This window comes from Hippoglossus hippoglossus, chromosome 17, assembly GCF_009819705.1.
Source record: "Hippoglossus hippoglossus isolate fHipHip1 chromosome 17, fHipHip1.pri, whole genome shotgun sequence".
Lineage (NCBI taxonomy): Eukaryota > Metazoa > Chordata > Actinopteri > Pleuronectiformes > Pleuronectidae > Hippoglossus > Hippoglossus hippoglossus.
The window spans coordinates 4,959,830-4,981,164 of NC_047167.1; the positions used below are offsets into that span (position 1 = coordinate 4,959,830).

Consider the following 21,335-nt stretch of genomic DNA (forward strand, 5'->3'; position numbering starts at 1 on the left):
ATTCATTTTTTATCTTTGCATCTATCGCATGTTAGAAACATCATCAACATGCCCACTCGCTTGTGGTGAACCCTGCAGAGGATCTCTTGCTGTATTCTCACATTAACTTATTCAGACATTATCCGATTAATAATTCAGCCTCTGCAGAGAATGTCAGGAGAGTTCAATGCTTGTCTGAAAGCCGCTAATATTGGTGATGTTTCAAGATATTTGTATCTTCTGCTTGTGCATGTGTAAGTCTCCCAATCAGACCTGAACCAAGGCAGGAGCCCATGTTATGGCATATTTCTATTAACAGCCATTTTAACCATACTAAATTATTGTTTTTCATCAACACATATATCACACCAGGGCTCCAGACTAACTTTTTAGATTGGTTGCACTGGTGCACCTAACTTTTCACTGCACCTTTTAGCACTGCAAATATAAACCTATTATACCCCTTATTGACCATGCCTGGGTATCGCCACTGATTTCCAAAATCGATTTGTTTCCGATTCACAAGGTCTCTATTCGATTCACCTATACGGCCCAGAGGCCAGACGTTCCCAACCCCTGTGTTAAGGACTAGTCTCTAAAGTATACATTCTCAGTACTTTGAAAAAGTCGGATTGCCAATTTGCTACAGAGAGCAATGCCTAAATGTCAAAATGTGTTTTCTACTAAGGGAATGATAGCTGCGTGCCTGTCATATAATGCAATACAAGACTGGCAGTATCGCAAGCTGACATGACTTCAAAGAGCCCCATAATTCACTGGCTGATCCCAGAGGGAGCAGAAGCAACACGGCATAGCTCAGCTGTGAACTGCATACAAATATAAGTCATACAGTGGATATTAAGTGTGATGTAAAGTGATACTAAACTTTGGTCCAAGCCTCCATCCAACAAATATCCTCCCTAAATCTTTCATCTGTGATCCTGCACTGCAGTGTTTAGTGGTTGTTGTGGCCCATTCTTTCTCAGTTGGGCTGAACTAATTAGGCATTCAGTACCACTCTTTTACTCTTTAACAGTTCTCAGACAGGGGGTGGTTACTGCTGCCACAACAGACATCAAGCAAAGGAAAACAATCCAGGTGCTGCTTTTATTTGTATCCAAGCACCCTGAATTGTGCAGCTCTTTGTTATCACTGACCAAAGCTAAAATAAAAGTCTGATAGTTTGATTATCCATCTGGCCCTAAATGTTAGCAATGTTTATGATATCAGGCTTTACTTCAATCTATTACCGTCCTTTTTTTTCATTGCAACAGGAGTTGTTTGCCTCCTCTGAAAGAAATGTGAGTGGCTGTCCTCTCAAAGAATGTGAGTATAGCTGCACTCTAGATCAAAAAGAAAAAACATGTATGCGCACATAGTTCACAATCAGGATCGGGTTCACGTCACAGCTCTGGACAGTGGCCCCACTCTTGTTACATAAAACCAGAAATCGACTGTAAACAATGTGGAGATCAGAAATTGTAAAGAGATCAAGTGGGTACAACCGGCATTAATAGTAGTAAATGAACTGTTCGCATTGTTCTAGTCTTTCAGACAACATTTCACTATATTGACCTATTCACACACAAATTGCAGTATAATCAAACTCTAACTCCTGTATTATACTTGAAGTGTACAGTGTCTTTTAAAGCTTTGCTGACATTAGCTACTGTCCCACGGTCTGTTACTATTAAAGACTCTGAGACCGAGATCTTTCACTTCAAATTACATTTTGGTAGCAACTGTTGGGTCATAATGGGGTCATTTTTCTTAAATATGTGATGAGGCCAGGATAAAGATTAAATTTACTGTTAAAACCTGCAGCAACTGAGTTGTCAACACAACAATGATGTATCTTCACCCTTTAAGTTCATATAGTCAATATGTCAGCAAACTGTTGGTTCTTTATATATCCAGCAGCTAAAAATATATCAGACTTGTGTTATTTGGCCACCTTGTAAATGTAAGTATAACATTCACAGACTTTAAGCTCAGTTTTTAGTCTCCTCTAACTCCTGATGTACTCTACATGTCTGGCTCTTAAGCTGCTAAATGCTGCTAAATGCTAATATGTTCTTCAAGCCGTCACTGTCAACTGTGTCTGTCAATGGTTGGTTGCTGAGCAGGGAGTGTACACTTGAGTTTTTAGCTTTCCTGCAGCTGCCGGCTGCCGTGGTAAACAAGGCTACGAGAGGGAACTGTAACAGTAAAGAACAGTAAAGTTGTGGGTCTGATTTCACTATAACGCTTATTATACATTCTTATAATAAAACATTCACTTTATAAGAATAACCATTATAGCCACTTAAAGCTTCAACCCACTCTATTCGCCACATGATGAAATAAGAGTAGGTGGACAGCAGCAACTTCAATGCTGAAACACTTATGTAGCAGAGAAAGCCAGTAGTTCCATGAGACTCTTTATATGAGAATGCTGATTTACCAGCTTGGAGACAGAAACGAGTCCATATAGAGCATGTGATATTAAACGTGAACATTGAACAGTACTTGGAAGGTTAATGAGTGAGAGCATTGAGACCTTTAACGTGGTAAATGCTGAGAGAATAGAAAGAAACACAGGCCATCATGCTACAATAATAAAGTAATAAAGATACACACTGAGTCCGCAGATGCTGCTGTTAATGAAATGGGACTTCAGTGTGAATTTCCTGCCGCTGTACTGTAGGTGGCAGTCAGACAGCCCATCATCCAGTCAGGGGACATGGTCCAGGCACATCACAGAAAGGCCATTGTGGATACTTAATTACAGTCTGAGTTGGAAGACATAGAATCCCAGTGACTACGTGCTTTATCTTGCCCGGTCACCTGACTTTTACCTAATTACACATTGTACTGGAACAATAGCAAACTGTTGCTGCTTTGTTCGGGTACTATCTACCTCGGCAGTATCTCATATCTCAAGAGAGGAGAGAATTCATTGGGTTGAAAATGTCAACAGCCTCGGGAGACTGTTGAACATTATGACTCAGAGAAGGGCCACATAGAGCATAATGCATGGCAGGATACTGTAATGAGATGGGAGAAAATTCTACAATGCAAGATTCTAGCCTCTGTGTAAGCTGGAGTCTGCGCTGCTGACCCAAAACGAGCATGCAGTTCTCGGCACATATGCAAAACCTAGCATAACACCAGCAATTAGTCACATTCCCTCATGACGTAATAAAATAACTATTCATACCAAATCCTTTTGAAAGAACAAAGGTCCATGAGAAAAGTGTCACAATTGGTCAACCAATGGCACCAAGGGCATTCACGTTTGTAGGTGTCCCCACTGCTGCAGTCCAGGCTAAAGAAAGTGAACATTAGGCTTCCATTCACCTTCAGACTTTATGCAGTGCTGTCACTGATGTCGCCAGCCAGTGCAAGCACATCAGAAAGAATGCCAGAGGTCAGAATTATTATCAATAGGTGACAAAAATATATATAATGTTTAATGGTAATGTTAGCTGAATCTACCTTTCTCTCCCTTCTATTTCTTTTTCTTTTCCTCCCCTCTCTCCATCCCTCTTGGATTGAATTGAGGCTGCAGTTGCCAAAACTTGCTCGATCATTTTAATGGATAATTTTGAATTCATGACATTGCAGCAGTGGGGATATTTTTGCAGTGACAGTCCCCCTTGTACAGCCAAGACACTGGTCAATAAATGTTTAACAAGTGGTTTTAATTACTGTGAAAAGAGCAAAGTGGCACATTTTTTTATGTTCTTAAATCTCCAATTAATGTCAACTTTCCTATATACTCATCCATTTCACAATTTACACTAGTGGAAAAAACTTGGAAATATTCAGAGATGACGTAAAGTGAAAGGGTCGTGGGGAAACTTACTAATCAGAGGGGAACACATATGGGGTGAGATGTCAGCGCCGCATGTGTGTGTGTTAACACCAATGCCATCAAGTCAGATTTTGTGTACATGATGAGCTTGTCTATTAGAGGACATACTGTGCATCTTCACGAAGGTAAGAGAGAAGCAGAAGGAAGCAATAGAAATTCAACTTTGTGCAGTTGCAAATGCAAATAAATAATTCTGATTGCCAGCAGTGCTGCAGCAGATTGCAATCTCCAAAGAGAATATCACTGACTGAATGCGGAGCTCTGTGTCTGGCTGCAGCCGATAACATTTTTTTGTAAAATTCTGCTCGTTTTTTTAATAAAAAAGCTCAGCATGAGCTGCCAGACTGGAGCGGGCACAGCGAAGGTGAAGGGAGATATCAGTCTCGTCTGGGTCTGATGTACAGGAATTCAGGCGAGGTGGAGTAGAGCTTCATTTTCCTCCACTTGCCATCTAGAGAGAGAGAGAAAAACACTAGACCCTTTGAAGCGAGTGATTAAAGCGCAGCAGGATGAGACGCAGCTCGCCATTTCTGTTACCCCGTCCACATGCTCCATACAAATGCTTTTAGATAGAGAGAGAGAAAGAGAGAGAGAGAAAAGCAGAAGTCTCCTGTGACCCAGTAAATTGGTCAGATTGACTTCCTAGACTGCCAGTGTGGGAGGCGGCCATTTTGACTCTGGGCCAGAAGTTAAATGAGAAGTGAGGAGGAGGACATGTTGGTTCTCTGTGTGACACCGGCCAGTCTTTCCAGATCCGGTCTGTGAATTACCTCGAGACAGATCATATCCCTAGAAGGTATCCACGTGTGTATTTCTCTTGGCAGATGAATAATCCATCTGCCAAAACTCTCCAGCAACGCCAATCAGTCAGGATTTCTCCGAAAGTGATGTGGATAGAAATATCTCTTGACAAACATGATGTCAAAAATGATTGGCTGTGATACATCTCTTTTATGGTGCTGTATGAGCGTTGAAGCCTTCCTTCGAACGGAATCAAAAATGAGCCTTTTTGCACGACTACAAAGAGTCTCCGAGAGCAGAGCTTCAGGACTTCACAGAGTGGCACGATCAGTCGTCTTTTTCAGCCGAGCACCGTACAAACAAAAACTGATGTGTGCTGACTTCAGTAAAAAAACGCTCTCTCCACATCTCCACCCTTTCTTTCCACCTATCAAGGGCCGAAAAAATGAGCCTGTCAAGAGCTATAAATAAGCGTGATTGTCAATAGACAAAACTTTCCTTTGGGATAACAGCTCAGAGGACATTTATCATCGAGACAGGAGTATTTTCTTTTCTTGCAGAAGTTACGGTTTTGTCTTGTAATAGACGGGCTACTTCAACTTTGTTACAAATCAGTCATATAACACATGCTGACACACTCTCTCATCTGCTGGTTTTAGGAGCAAAAAGCAATACTTCAAGGGAGGCAAATGTTTCCCAGGCCTCTGCACACTTTACTTCAATCTTTCTATAGGGATTTTGTGTCCCCAGTGCTGCTGCCTGGACAAGTTCTCCTTGAGAACTGATACGTGACATAGCCCCAGTGCCAAAACACAGTGTTTAGCTCAACTGTCAGGGCTTCAGCAGCAGTGTACCGTGTTTTTTTGTTTTTTTTTAACTTCCGATTGACAAGCCAAAGCTATGGCCATCTACTCTCGAGCTAGATGTCAAATCAATTTGCCGGCTTTGGAACTGGCCTGTTGCACACGCGCGCGCGCACACACACAAAAACACAAACACATACACACAAACACACGTCTACTGTAAACACACACTATCAGAAGCCGTGTGCCAGGTCTCCTTATCAGCATCGATCGGCTCCAGCCAAGCCACTTTACTGGATGGCAGACACCCAGAGCTAAATTAAGGGAAACATCACTTTGTAGCCAAAATGGCCGACGATCTATCTTAGGTCCCACTGTGCTGCTGCAGCTGACTCCCAGGTGTGCGTCGCTTTCAAACTGTCAAACTGTATTTAAGGAATTACATTAATCATGTTTTGCTATCAGCAGTTTATCTCATAGAGCGGTGTTTGATTTTCTTATTTGCCCATGTGTGGATGAAGCAGCTTGAATTGGCAGGTGGCCTGTTTTGTATCGTAAAACCATGTTGCCAGGTTTAATTCTAAATATTCAGGCTGTGTGAGGGAGTGTGTGATCGAAAATTGATTCAATTAGGTCGAGTTAAATCAAAGTTATATATTTTTAAAGGTTTTGGATTTACTGGATACTGAATAAGGACAAAGCTGCAGTCATTTGCATGACAAGCAGTCCTAACATCTGACTGAGATGCTGGTGTTCATCAATTCAAGATATAAAGTGACGTTTTTTTCATCCATTAAATACCAAAAGCACCATTAAAAAATACCACACCTGTGTTTTTGGTAAATGTGGAGTATCATCTGCAAAAGGTGAAAAATGGTCCTCGACTGCCAAATTATTCTACATTATATTGAGAGATTGTTAACAGTGAGTCATCAGTCAGTAAGAAGCATTTTAAATGGCCACCAGGTAAATCTCCAGAGGACATGACAGCACTGATGAGAGAGCAAAGAAGTAGTTACACAAATCTGTTTTCAGTCTTTTTGACTCATATTTGATTTTTCTTATTGTTTTTGGCCTTGAAAAATTATTGAAATAACCGTTTGTTGATGTGACTGCTACCAACTCATATACATCTGAAATTTGACCAAGTCCTGACGAGACAATACTTTTCAAAAATGTAAACTTTAATGATACATTTTATCTGTATAAGCTTATTATATGTGTTTTAATGTACAATATTGACCAAAAGCAACTATTATCTATATGTCCAAAAACATAATGACTGCATTTTTCTTGGTTTTCCAGAATACGATTTTAAGCGTGTGTGCTTCAGAACAGGCTTCTTTCAGGTTAGCATGAATATGTATCTGTGTGTTTGTGTGTTTAATTGCAAGATTGTGTGTCTGTGTGCAAATTGCAAGATTGTGTGTCTGTGTGCAAATTGTGTGTGTGTGTGTGTGTGTGTGTGTGTGTGTGTGTTTTTCCACTAAGAAGCTTCTGATTGGAGCTTAACTATGATAGTCCTGTGTCTGTGAAGCTAGCAGATCAATAATATTGTCGCAGATGACTGTACAAACACTGGGAGCCACACACACACGTACACACAGCCGTGTGTGACAGAATGGGTCTGTCTGTGACGGTGGAATATATTAGGTCTATTAAGAGTGTCTGGCTCTGCGAGTGACTCATGCTCACTCAGTGTGTGTTTGTGTGTGTTTGCAGGGCGGCAGGTTAAAAGGGCTTAACATGAGAATGACTGCACCCCTACTCCCCTTCTTGCCTCATCTTGCCATTCCCTCGCTCCACCCGCCCCCACTGTGCATCCATGTTGACTCCCCGTTTCCTTCTCTGTCCTCTTTTCAACCCTCTGTCCTCTTTTCTCCTCCGCGTTCCTCCCCCAGGTTTCTTCCTCAGCTTCGCATATGTGACAGCATTGGAATGATTTTTTGTTCTGTTCAAACAGACTGGGAAATAAGGATGCCAACGAGAGGACACCACAATATAGCAGCAAATGATGCCTAACTCTAAGTGGTGAAAGGCATAACGTGTATTCAATACCCTGCTGCAAGTACAGCTCCTGTTATTTTTGCATAGAATGTGTAGCACGGTTGTAGCACTGCTACCATGACTATTGTTGGCTGTGTAAGCATTATTACAATATAAGACCTCACTGACTGAGGTTGAAGATGCCACTTGTCGTCTTCACTGCAAGGACACTGGGTTGTTTCCTCCTCATTATCTGATCTATACAGACAGATGAACAGAGCTGGTGCCCCACATAAAGATATGATACCTGATAATAAAACTGTCATGTATGATTGGAGAAGCAATTGAAGAGGTTAGGTTATTGTAGATGGAGTTTGCAACGTTTATGTGCTTCTTTGCTGATTATGTTCTAGCCTACTAATGGAGTCCACTGTCTTAGGTTAAGCTTTACTTTGCTAGTTGAACTGTAGAGGTCCCTTAAGAGCGCCCAAACCTAGTTTCACCCATAAAACTTCAGTAACATGGGCACAAAAAGTGTGGCTAAGATTATCACAGTTAGGGTCTGGCCCTGGTTTTATTACAGAGCTTTACTTCCTATGCATCTAGACATAATCTAAGATCTTTATACCAACACTTGCAAGTACTTCCTAAGTCATGGCTGGTAACCAAATGGGACCAGGCTTTTGCTATCAGGGCTTCAAGGCTCTGGAATTGCTGCCTGAGCATATTAGAATTTCCAGTACTTTACCTGTTTTTAAATTATTGCTTTTAAATTTGTACAGGGAATCCTTTAAATGCGTTCTTATTATCTTAATTATCTTTAACTTGTTTATTTTAAATGTTGTTTGTTTTTAATGTTTTTATGCTATATTTTGTTGTTTTATTCCCATGAATTTAGCAATTTTTTAAAATAAAGTTATTATTATTATTACTATTATTATTATTATTATTATAGCACTGGCTTGATTTTTTAAATAATTTTCTGTATTTATTGTTTTCATGAGTGGAGTAACATGAACTGAGGGTAATTGGGTTAAAGGCGATTATATTTTGGAAGGGCTGCTTTAAAAGACAGGTAAACCATACAGGTACTAATATATCATTAAGTAGTACATATTCACAAATAGATATGTAATAAATAAAATGATCACATTAGTACAGACATCACAGGTATCCGAGGATGTGGACATTTGACTACGCCTAGCTGCTACTCCAGCCTAGTCAGTCATAAAGTGAAGTGACAATACTCTCCTACTATCCTTAATTGCCAATAATTGCCAAAGCTCTACTCCATTATTGAAAAACCAGTAAAAAGAATTTACTTCCACTATTGCCACTGAAATCACAGTGTGTGAAATTGCACTGAGCCTACTGTTTGTTCCAGACTCGTGTACAGTAATACAACAGCAGCTTCTTTCAAACAAGCATACTAATGCTAGTATTTCTGAATAATGCTGCCCATGCCTTTTGAAAACATGGAAAAGTAGAGAGTGATTCATTTCAGCTGCATTTCTTTTTCCCCGTCACAACACACCGACTCTTCCCTCCTCATTTCTTCTCCACATTCACTCCATCAGATCAATACGTAGAGTTCAGTATGGATCAGACCAAATGGTATTGTTGTAAAAATGTAACTTTCACCCTCCTTCCTATTTATCCTCTTTCTCCTCGATCAGTAATTAGAACACAGGGACAAATCGGCTGCTGTCAGCATCAAGCAGCCCCTCCTCTGTGGATCAGTGAAGCTGCAAAACTTCATCATCACCATCATCATCATTATTCTCACCGTATTTCCACATTTCTTTGCTAATGAAGACATGGAATTTACATCCAAATAGTGAAGAAAAAGGGGGATAAATGAGAGTAATGATGATTCACTGTGAAAGCCCTTTGATATTAAAGTGAAATAAAGAGCCCAAAGCTCATAGATTGTTCATTGACGCACATAAGCACACTGCTCCAATGTAACACCACAGTTTCCTTTGTGAATAGAAAAAAGATAAGATATAGAAGATATTTTGTATTTTCCTTTTGCTAAATGAAAACTTTTTGAGCCTATACAACGTTTCAAAATACCAGACAGCTCAGCCAAACTGTCTACAGCATTTGGGGACACTGGGCTGATAGGTAGTGGCCTTTACCTAAAAGTCTGTCTGCATTTTATCCAGGAAAGAAACAGTGGCATACCCACCCAGAGCACTGGCATTTAGAAAGGAGAGTATAATGGGATTCCAGATGATGCAGTTCATGGCCACAGATAGAGAGACGAGTTTAAAATGTCCATCCAAAAAAATAATAAAAACCCACAAATAAAATAAAACAAATACACGGAAAAGTAATTAGTCAACAATAATTGGTTCACTGCAGAACACAGCACTGACATTAACAGGAATTTACAAGCATTATTGTCCGAGCCACGTTTTTCTTTACCGAGCCAGAGAGCAGACTAACTGAGCCAGTCCCGAACCCAACAGGCACTGTGTTCTTTTGTGACCAAACCCGACCGGAGCCCAATTCAGTAACCCATTTAGACTTGATGCAACTAATGCAAGTATATACCTTTGAGACCGGGTGCAATGTTTGCATGCTCCTCCCTTTAGAGCCGGATTAGCTGCACCCATCCTATCCACGATGTCATCGTTTTCAAGACTTGTTACTGATAAAAAGCATCATGATTCACTGATATACTAGCGGGAAGGCGAAATGCATTGTGGGAAATGTATTTTGTTTTCTTTGTTAGCGCCTTTGGCCTGCAAAAACTTCTAAAAGTAGCATTTCAGACAATGACTGACATTCTAAGCAAAGGAGATTACAGCGGTGTTTCGTTGATGAAAATAACAATGAAGATTCAGACTCCCTGCTCACCTGCTGACTCAGTCAGAAAGAGACAGTTTGCTGGGTTTGTTGTTATTCTTAAAATAGATTACTAAGTTCAGGGAAAATACAATGATTTACAATGAAAGACAAATGTTTTTATTTCCTGTCTCTATCTACTTCAGAGGCTGAGAAATTAAAGTTTTCAAACAACACAACACTCTAGTCACTACAACAGTTACATCTTTTTTTCTTCCTGACATATTCAGGCCTCCTCAACAGAGGTTTGAATGTTGTGATGAATCCTCTGAGGTTGTGGTCATGATGTCTCAAGTCTTCATCATTGATAAAGAAACATGTCCGCCTACATCCTCACAGTGTTCTTGACTTACTGTGCAGAAACAAAAGGTTTTTTTATCTTGATGTAAATGATTTTCTGCTCATCCACAACACTTGTGCTCCTCGATCTCACAGTTCGTTTGCCCATGCACACGAACTCCTCATATTGACAGACATCTCCACCTCAGTCTGACTCGGAGCCATGTGGTAAGTGTTTTGTGTTTGAACTAAAACTGACACGATGCGCAGCTGCCAAAGAAACATTTAGCAGACAAATGTCCAATTACTTCTGAGCCCTTAAGATGTTGGCCCTATGTGTTAAAAAGGTTGTAACTCAGCACATTCAATATTGATGTAAACCTACTCACTCAACTTGGATGAACTGAAGACGTGTGTAACTGTCAAATTACTGTAGATCTGGACTGCATGAATCTTAACAACAGAACTCCACTTATTTCTCTAACTTGTGTCTCTGAGCCAGGACATTGAATCTGAAATGTGACTCCCTCTTGAGCTTTGTTCATACCTGGCATTATCATCCATCCTCGGTGATGTGATCACAAGCAGACACCTCTAAGTGCATCTAGTTCACATCTGGCATTAGAATGCACTTCCACCTGTCATGAGAGACTGCTTGAATTGTTTAACTGTGGGACTAGAGAACGTTTAAAATAACTTTTATCAGACTTATGTATATTACAGTAGAGCAAGAAAATTTAAACAACCTGGACCACCTATGTAGCTTGTTCATGTTAAAAATTCCTCCAGATGATCCCACATGGACTGCTCCAACTAAATACAGCCCCCTTCTCCACTTTCATGGTCAACGTGAGAACAGATAGTGTAGAAACATCTGCACACTAATGTATCTGCTCCTGTCCTTTGTGTCTTACCCTGATATCTGCAGAAAGCCAGCAGCCCTTAGCTACCAAAGATAGAATACAGGGACGGAATGAATTGAAATCTCCATTGTCTTCAGTCAACTGCAAATGCTTTGAATCACCATTATCAAACACAAACCAAAAGTGCAAGATAGCCAGACACTGCTAGCTACCTGGTTGTCCAAGGTCACAACAGTGTCACCAACTGCAGCACATCACGTTTACATTAGAGAATGTCAGGACCCTTTAATATCAGCATCATGTTACTATTCATGATCAACCATTTTGTGCAAATTGCTATAAAATAATTTATTTGACACAAGCAACCATTCGCTCTCAAGTTCACACCTATGGTCAATTTAGAGTCTCTAATGGACCTAATCCTAATCTTGTTTCTGGACTTTGGGAGGAAGCAGAGAAAACCCACACAGACATGGAGGGAGCATGCAAACTCCACATAGAAAGACCCCAGCCGAACCTTCTTGCTGTTAAATTTACAATTTGATAACTCAATAGTGACATTTCTAACTTGTGTTAAGGGTCAATTAGATCCAGAAACAAAGAAAAAACTCCATTAACTGAACCCCCAAAGGTTTGTGTTATTTAAAGTTTGGGGTGGTACATAAAAAGTATAGTTTATTTATAAAAATCTATCATGTTAAGCTGTGTTTGTTATCACTGAGACCCCTTAAAGAAGTAATGCATAACTTGTGTAACAGACTCATTAAAAATGTCATCAGCTCAAAATCATGGAAGAAGCAATTCTCATAAAATGAATGGATGTCAGGTATTGAGGTATCGAGCTGCTAAAACAATGCTATATATGTTTATTGACTTGTTTAAGAGGGCCTGTGGTCTCCAAGATTAAATAGACTAATAAATAAAGAGGCCATGTTAATAATAAAATTAACAGGTTTTATTATTCATAGAGGACTTCCTGATTGTACTCAATAAACAAAGACATTATTCCCCTATCCGTAAGTAGTTTTTAATTTCCCAACATTATAATAATCCATTAAACGTCAGGCTCTCTATAAAAGATGACCTCGGCATAATTACTGCACATAGTGACACTAAACTATGATTCTCATTCATGGCAAAGCTCTGTACTGCTTTCTTCTAACTTCTCTCTTTCCCTCCGTTTTCTCTCTGGCAATCTTCCTCTTTCCCTCCCTCTGTTTTCTCCGAGATCCAGCTCAGAATTCTGTGCACACGCACCAAAGTGCAGCCTACAGATTCTGACTGTAGATTCTGCCTGTGGGATGTCATCTGAAAACACCAGTGGCTAAACATAAAGGGTGCAACATGAATTTGTCCGTTAAGTAATTGACCTACTTTCAAAAGCAACTATGAGAATGCGGACATAGTATGGAAGACATGCACTGTATGTTTCCTTATTAGCAATAGCCGTGTTTAGCCCATGTGAATAATTTGTCATGTGTATGCAGTAGCAGAGAACCTTATTCATGCTCGTGACATTTTGGGTTTATAATTTTAAGCTAATAAAGCTATTTGTTTTGTTGGTGCTGTGGAATTTGTATTAAAATATTGAAAAAATAACATTCATCAGTGATTGTAAAAACATATTTAATTGTTATGAATGGGAAGGGATTGTTATACCTCTTATACAATATATACTGGGTGGTGAAATCTTAATTTAATTCTCAAAAGATTTACATCACTTGTTCTTTAGAAAATAGTTATTTGATTTAAAACAAAGTAAACAGGTAACTAGTGAAGCTGCCCCCTCTCTGCAGACGTCTCTGTTAGTGTATGTGGGCTGAGGGAACACGGGCTAAAAGCTGGCAGCTCAGTGCCCTGACAGCTTCAGGGTAATGGGCCCTTGCTGGGCTCGCATTTTCCCGCCAGACGTGTTGCGGTGGGTCTCGCCGGGTGCTGTGTGTACAGCCAATTCTTATGTACACATGCAGATACACACGCACCACTCAGCAGCCAGACATGCACGCAGCCATGCATTCGATTACCGCACAAATGTCACAAATAAGCACAGTCAAAAGAGGCAGACAAATAGCCCGCCAGAGGGAGGAGGCCCTTCCTCGGCCAGCAGGGTGGAACAGGGACCACACAGAACACTGTATCTGTATCTGTGTGTTCCATGTCAGAGGTGATACACTTTATTCCTAAAACACATTATTGTTACAGTTTGCACACACAACACATACACTGGATTTGAGCTTTTTGAAGCGACGAAGCAGCAGCATGTGCCACGGCAGACACTGTGACCTGTGGTGACTGATTTATACTGGAAACAAAGGCCGAGCTGAAGAACTCATTAGCACCTCTGAAAGTCTTTATCTTCCATAACACAGCAGGAGCAGGTTTCTGAACTCCCAGCGCCCCAACAGCCAAACAGCTGCAATCAACACTCATTCATAGTTCAACTTTTCACTGCTATACACTTTTCTGGGGACACAATATCATTGTTTCCGGTACCTTGATAAACAGTGAAGGACTTAACTCAAAACCACAAAATGAACTGATGATTCACAGATTGAAGATTTTTAGGGAGTACCTTCTTATAACACAAAACTGTGTTTTCAGTATAAACAGATTTCATGTGATGTTTCATCTTTCCAACCTTGAAGTTAACACAGGACAAGCTCATGAAAAGTCACCCTGAGCACAGACACACATCTCAGTCTCTATTGTATCTATCTAGCGCAACCATCTGCCAGGGTGTCTGAAAGCAACACACAGCTATTGTATTGTCCCTGGTCATAGCACCGTTGGTCATATTATATCCACTGAGCCTCAGTCTATGAACCTGTGGTTTGTCTGGGCATAGAAACTAGAGCTGCTCCTTAGGGACAGACAATAAGCCTGTCTATGAAGGAGAAACACTAATGAAGCTTCCGACCAAGTGTAGCAGATCCAGATTTTACCTCTTTATGATATTACAGATCCATCTTAACTCTCTTAACTGTATTTTATCAGAATCATCCTTCAAAATAAACTTTTAATGTGTTTTCTAATTAACTTGTAGCGGCCAAAATGCATATAGGCAATGCTAACATGCTTATGCTAACATTCCGAAAGAAAAACTGTGAAATGTATCGAAAAAAAGTTTGGTTAAAAAAGAAATACAATTTCTACAAAGTAGGGCATGATATACATCAAGTGACAAATTAAATAAACAGAACACTGCAACAACTTGAGTTACATTTTACTTTCACTATATTACTTAAATTCAACCTCCTAGCTTAAATGCTGTGTACAATATACCTCACTATGAATGCTACCAAATGAAAACCATGTATGTTTATAAAATGTTGGCCCTTTTGTTCACAATGAAAAGCAGCGTTGAATACAACTACAAACCTGCAGAATATTGGTTTTCTGGACTTATTTGTGTTTTGCCAATGCATCTGTCCTTTTGGTAATTACCCTAAGTCCAACATAGTGGATGGCCTATAAAAGGCAAAAGAAGGCAGTGTAATCCACAAGACGCTCTGCTCCTCACTAAATAATAAACCCGTCTAACCGAGTTAGCAAGATGGCAGCTTTTATTCCATCTGTGTGCAGATGGGCGATGGAGTGGAAGATGTGTTTTTTTGGACTCTACACCTCTTCCATCTCCCATGATGCGGCTGTTTTAAATGTGAGCCCTCAGTGCAGCCCCGCGACAGCGCTGAAGAGCTAACTGCATACAGCGGTTAATTAGACTTGTGAATGAATCGGTTTTAGACCATCTTCCCTCTCTTTGTTGGTTAAACACGCTGAAATGAGAATTACAATGCAGGCACATGAGTAATTAGTTTGAGATGGATGGAATCCCCACTTACTCAAAAGGTGATGGATTGTGCGTGGCTCTATTTTTGTGCGTGTGTGAGAGGGAGACAGAGGATTTAATCGCGTTATATTGTCCTGAGAGACAGACTAAGTGCATTACCACGAACGTGTCAGGAGTGCTGTCTTCACACAGGGACTGGCATGGAATGTATAGGCTGTGCTCTTTGGGCTCAGAGCAGAGACAAGGCTCGGGTCCAAACTCAATCAACAGCAGATAATGTGACAGTCTCTTCACATTGTGTACAGTTTACTTCCTCTCTTTACAAATAGATGAAGGCCCTGAGGAGGATAATGGACTTCTGCAACAGCTGCACATTGTTGGATTCTTTGTGAGAGGCAATCACTGCTTTTTATGGACGATGTAAAGCATATTATGTTAGTAAAGATGAGGATTTGTCAGACATGGTACAATTTCTCGCTTAGGTTTATATGTTAGCATGAAAGAGGGTCAAGGTCTGTTTGTATGTAAAACATGTCTCTGACAGTCAAATACATTGTTTGATTGTTAGTTCAGTCACATACTCACATCAAATCTAGATTACCTCTAAAATCAGAGAAGTGACTTCAAAGATTAATTCCTTCCGTCGGAAAAGGATCCATTCCTCATGCACCTCTGTGTTTAAAAATGTGTGAGTACTTAATGTGCAGTTAATAGCTTCAGGATGGAGTTTCTGACAGATTGATATCCTTTCTCGAGGAACACTGTGCACATACAAAACGCATTATTAGTCTTTATTGTACTTTTTCTAAAATGAAACTGGACTGAACAACTCAGGTATTATCTTATAAAGTGATTCAAACTTACAAGTAGACTGAACATTTCTTAAGAATTAAAAGCATGAATAAATATAAATAGTATAAACTGTTTTTAATACCAACAAATCAGGTGAATGTGTATTGTAATGCCACTTTAACAACTAAATACAGGAATAATATGTATGGTTTGTGTTTTAGGTTGTTAACAACTTGTGCTGCTTTAAAATACTATAGGCTAACTATCTAGGTAGCTCTAGGATAAATGTCTGTAATTTGAAAATTACTTTATTGTTATTTGGTTGGTCTTTTGATAATTAGTTAATTTATTGATTATTGGTGATAAACATAGCAGACTACACAGTGATTATTTAAACACACACTTCTTAACTGCATCACAGCGTCTCAGTATCCTCAAACTAACTCATGGATTTGAAACACAACTCTGAGCAATGAGGCATAAACTGATAACAATGGATCAGGCTACAACTCTGCCCACGCAGGCAGAAGAAAAGCAAGAGCTCCCAGATGAATCTATCGCTTCCACTTTGTTCATTGTGTAAATGACTAAGACAACAACAATATAAATATATGTATAGGCAGCTCTGCAGAGTAACTACTGTAGTAAGTATGTAGTTACAGGAGAGGGAACACGATCCAGTGCACCAGAAGAATTCAGTAGCCCTGCGCCCACTGACTTTAAAAAAGCAAAACACCGGTGTTCCTGAACTGTGGTTTGATCCACCGAGATGAAATCTGGATAAGAGTCAAGAAGTGTATCAGCTGTACAGCCAGTCACCTGCATGAGAACAGCTGACACATACACAGACACAAGCAGAGCGTACAGAAGAGGATCGGATGGGTGTGAGACACACACACACACACACACACACACACACACACACACACACACACACACACACACACACACACACACACACACACACACACACACACACACACACACACACACACACACACACACACACACACCTGATGCTTGTCATGCTTCCAGTCTCAGAGCCAAGCTTGCATCTCTCCAGCTGACTGGCAACAATCTGTCGTTCGGCTTCCAGCTCCCTGGTCAGACGTTCAAACTGCAACTCCTGGAGAGAAAGAGGAACAGAGAGAGAGAGAGAGAGGGGAACAGAGAGGGAGAGAGAATGTGTCAAAACAATCTGTCTATTTATTTACTGTCGGATTTTTACAGTCATCCTCATCATTATTTTGGCTCCAGAGTCACTAACACATTTCTAATTGTTGTTAAAGGGACTCTGCAGTCTGTGGTGGGAAAACACACCAGATATCAGTGAGTCTAACAGTCACACACTGACAGATATTCACTGCCAAGAGTTTGAACTGCGACACCAAACCGAAGTCATCACCAATGTGACATTTGATATTGTGCGACGAGACAACTCGAGGACGAGATGATGTTTGGGAGAAGAAATGTTGTTATTTTGGTGACACCAAGTTACAGCTTCACATGAAAGTATTAGTCTAATGCTTGCCTGACAAATCATCTATATACTCAAACTTTATGGATTTGCACCCTGCTGTTAACATGTGGCGGTAGATACAAATGGGAGGAGAGACGGTTGTCAGCCTCATCACCCAAGTTAAAGACCCGATCTGAAGCTGCAGTAGAGCGCCTCCTACAGAAACTCGCTCACCAACCTACTGGACGAATCTGATTAAATATGCTGCATTTAATCTTTAAATACAACAATTCAGTTCCAAAATTTAGATTAGCTGATTGAGAACTGCTTAATATATCAAATATGGTCGTCTCTGGACAATACAGTGCTTCATTGTGGAAGTAATTGCAGTTCAGAATAGGGACAATAAAACCTTGAATGCTGTCAGTTAATGTATCAAGAGCCAGTTGTGTCACTCTTGATGGAATCAAAGTTCTTTGTGGTAGAGTACATTTACAAATGAAATTATTTTGAATATTGGGCCTCACAAGCTTTGTTTTCGCAAATGAATGTGCCCTTCCATCAACGACCGTTATGTGTTATTGAAAATGTGTTCCTGGAGATAAACAGCTGCAGGCGCTAATTTTCTAGTCTAGTGCCTTTAAGTCACTGCAGCAGAGGGCATGAGATGACAGAGCTCCAATCAAACCTCAAACAAGAAAACATGATGAAAATATGGCATCTATGTTTTCTTTTGTGTATTCATTTGAGGAACGTTACATGATTGTTGCAGTTCTGAAACTCTATTTTAACAACTTTAAGACATGGTCTGAAGCACAAGGTGCAGGTGCCTTAAGGGCCTGTTTAAAGTCACTTTTACAAGTTAGACAGGAGAAAAAGATGCAAGGTTGTTAATTAGTACTGCATGTGTTTTAGCTGTAACATACAATAAACCAATCTGAGTGCCACACCCTATTCTCCTTTAAAGCCAGCTGTCTTTAAACCTTGCTGGATTGCCATAGTTATAAGGGAGAATGCTTCTCTGCAGACGTAAAGGAAAAGACCAAAACACCGGGGGGTGCAAGTTTATTTGCTATTTAAACAACGTGGGATGAGAAAATAACAATTACATCAAGACACTTGCATTAGAGCTGCTTGAAGCCGAGTGTAAGAAAGGCCCACTGATGCTTTTAGTCTGCTACCATTTTCCCCCAGTTTCTGTGAATGATCAGGTAAAATGTGTTCTTGTACATTCCGATTCATTTCTAAACCTGCAGTGTTGTCGTTGTTATTTTCATTTGTTCAACACAAGGACTTTTCCACCCCGGCAGAGAATAAACATTTCTTGTGATACTTAAAATTTGAGTATTTCATATTTGACATTTTTCTTGTGATCCCTTAAATACATGAAAACATATTTACGCATACACATGTAAACATGAGTATGCATGATTGTTTTTATGATTAATTTATGTAGTTAATTATGTCATAACCCAATACACAAACCAACCAACAGCTGACAATAGTATTTGTTTCTGCTGCTGAAATGATTGAAGCTGATTAAACATAACTGATTTCACCAATTTGTGCAAAAGACAATTTACTCCAATTGGATTGTAGATTGTTTCAAATTAGTGAAGAAGATAAATTGCGCACACGCTGGAGCAGTTTGAAAACTATGATTTAGATCTTAAACTGGCTTCTGACAGTTTTCTAGTTTACAGACAATAAAACTGATCGTTTGAACTTCTTCAGCTGTCTTTCTAATGAGAGAAATACAGCACTTTGATAAACCCAGTGCCAGTGAAGCATATTTTGCTCAAACAATAGCCGTGCAAGACAAATGGCCTGTTGCCAAACCAACACTGAAGCCTCGTGCAGCTTTCAGCCAGACAGAGCTACATCACATGCATGTCATTAAGACTGAATTCAAAGTCAGGCTGCTCTGTTTGCACGGACACGGCCTTTAAAACAGTTTGAAGATTTGAAATACCCTTAAAACATCATAAAACTCCCCACTTAAAACGAGCATGAGTGCTATTTATAGTAACTACACAATTTTCTGCCTATACGAGTACTGACGGAGAGCAGAGTGCTGGTCTGTGGGAGCTTAAACGCTGATGATGCCTGAGGCAAATCCAGGCTTTCCACCATAATGATACAATTTGATTATAATGAATCATTAATTTCTTAAGTTAAGAAATCAAATTACAAATTTCACTGTAATTATGCACAATCTTCACTAACTATTTACACACACGCACACACATGCACAGAGGCATAGACGAGCCTGAATGCATTGTATTAATTGTGTACACATCTTAACGTGAGAACACACACCTTCCACACATAGAGATGATTAACTGCTGTGTCATATAGTGGATATACAGAGCCAGTTAAGTGCATTGTGCTGTTGCCAGTTGTCATATATGTTCTGCTGAAAAACTATAAATCACTCTTAATTTTGCTTCAACTTCATAATGATGGTACGTGAACGTGCTTACAACGCGCTGCAGATAATAATAGTGTTATATCATTTTCCAGTTGAACAAAAATAATACCCATGTTAAAATAAAAATCATTTTGTCACTGGTTCCAGTGTTTTTCTTAACTTATAGCATGGAGTCAGTTATCAAAGGCACATGGATGATTTCAGAGTCTAAGATCTCATTACTTTTAGTCTGATTTGAAGAAAAAACAACAAAAAAACCTTTGATGCAAACATAAATCAGCCACTTTGCTAAGAAGCCACATCACTATTTCCATCTCAAACAGCGCTGCACGCAAGGAAAACGCATGCTTTTCCCCGTGTGATCTGACTTTTTGCAATCAATACACCCTCATCAGCTGAAGAAAGAGAGCAAAACCGAGGAAAAACAAACTACTTTGAGGCAACATCACCACAGCAGATGAAGGAAAAGATGAAAAGCTCCTTTTTATATATATTCCTAAAACTGAGAGCATGGCTGAGGGGGTAAGCAGGCTGACTAACTGGCTGGATTGCGAGGATGGATGGTTGGAAGGCTCCCCGAAAACAGCCAAACAAAAGCGAACCCGACCCCCCGCCCCTCCATCTCCGTCCAATTCAGGGGCTGACAGGCAGACACCTGTTACTGTCGAGAAGGAAGCACAGACCATGGTGGAATGTGTGCAGGTGCAGTGTTCTGATGTAAAAAAGTTCTCAAATTAAATTAGAAAAGGGAAAAAGGGAGCACACATACCTTCACATGGACCATACTTCACAGACAGACACAAAATCACAAGGTATCCCGCCTTTCTTTACTCCCCTCTGGTCAAAAGCATCAGAACTCCTTCTCGCTCTCCCTCATCCAACCACTCATCTGTCCTGGGTCAGGACACAGCGAGCAACAGAGAGAGAGAGAGAGAGAGAGAGAGAGAGAGAGAGAGAGAGAGAGAGAGACACACTACAAGTGTCACTTGAGCTGACTGCAATTCAGCCCCCCCCTCTCTCTCTCTGTGTCCCAGTCTATGTCTTTTGCTCTGTCCCTCCTCAGGGGCCTTGAAAGACACACACACATACACACACACACACACTGTGTTCACTGAGGCACAAAGGTCCCCATGGCAACGAAGCATTTAGAAGCCCCGTGGCATTATTTATGCAACGTTGCATCACAATGGGCCCTCCCACTGGTCGACCTTGCCAAAAAAGCCCGCTGCTCGCCAGTCACTCTTTGCCTCTCTTTCTCCACCTCTCTCTCTCTCTTTCTCTGTGGCCAGACCATCTGCCCCCCCCCCCCCCATCCCTCCTTCATTCCCCCACCGACCATCATTGAAAAGCAACAACAGGTTTTCGGAGAATAGGGGGCGGGAACAGAAGGGACAGAAGATGGAAGGGGAGCAGACTCACACACACACTGAAAACAGTAGACTCATGTCTCCATACAAACACACACATGCCTGCACACACTTGCACGCCATATCCACATGTGTA

At 40.4% G+C, this 21,335-nt stretch overlaps 1 protein-coding gene across 6 annotated transcripts in view; it reads right to left on the reverse strand.

The window, feature by feature from the left end:
- ctnnd2b (catenin (cadherin-associated protein), delta 2b) overlaps positions 1-21,335 on the reverse strand; it is a 166,422-nt gene that overhangs the window by 98,890 nt on the left and 46,197 nt on the right. For 5 of the 6 annotated variants that reach the window (XM_034613774.1, XM_034613772.1, XM_034613770.1 and 2 more), the window contains exon 3: positions 16,956-17,068. In XM_034613774.1, coding sequence (XP_034469665.1) covers positions 16,956-17,068 — 113 coding nt within the window. Of the gene's footprint in view, positions 1-16,955; positions 17,069-20,601; positions 20,788-21,335 lie in introns of those variants that run through there. The other variant, XM_034613775.1, reaches the window with a different exon arrangement.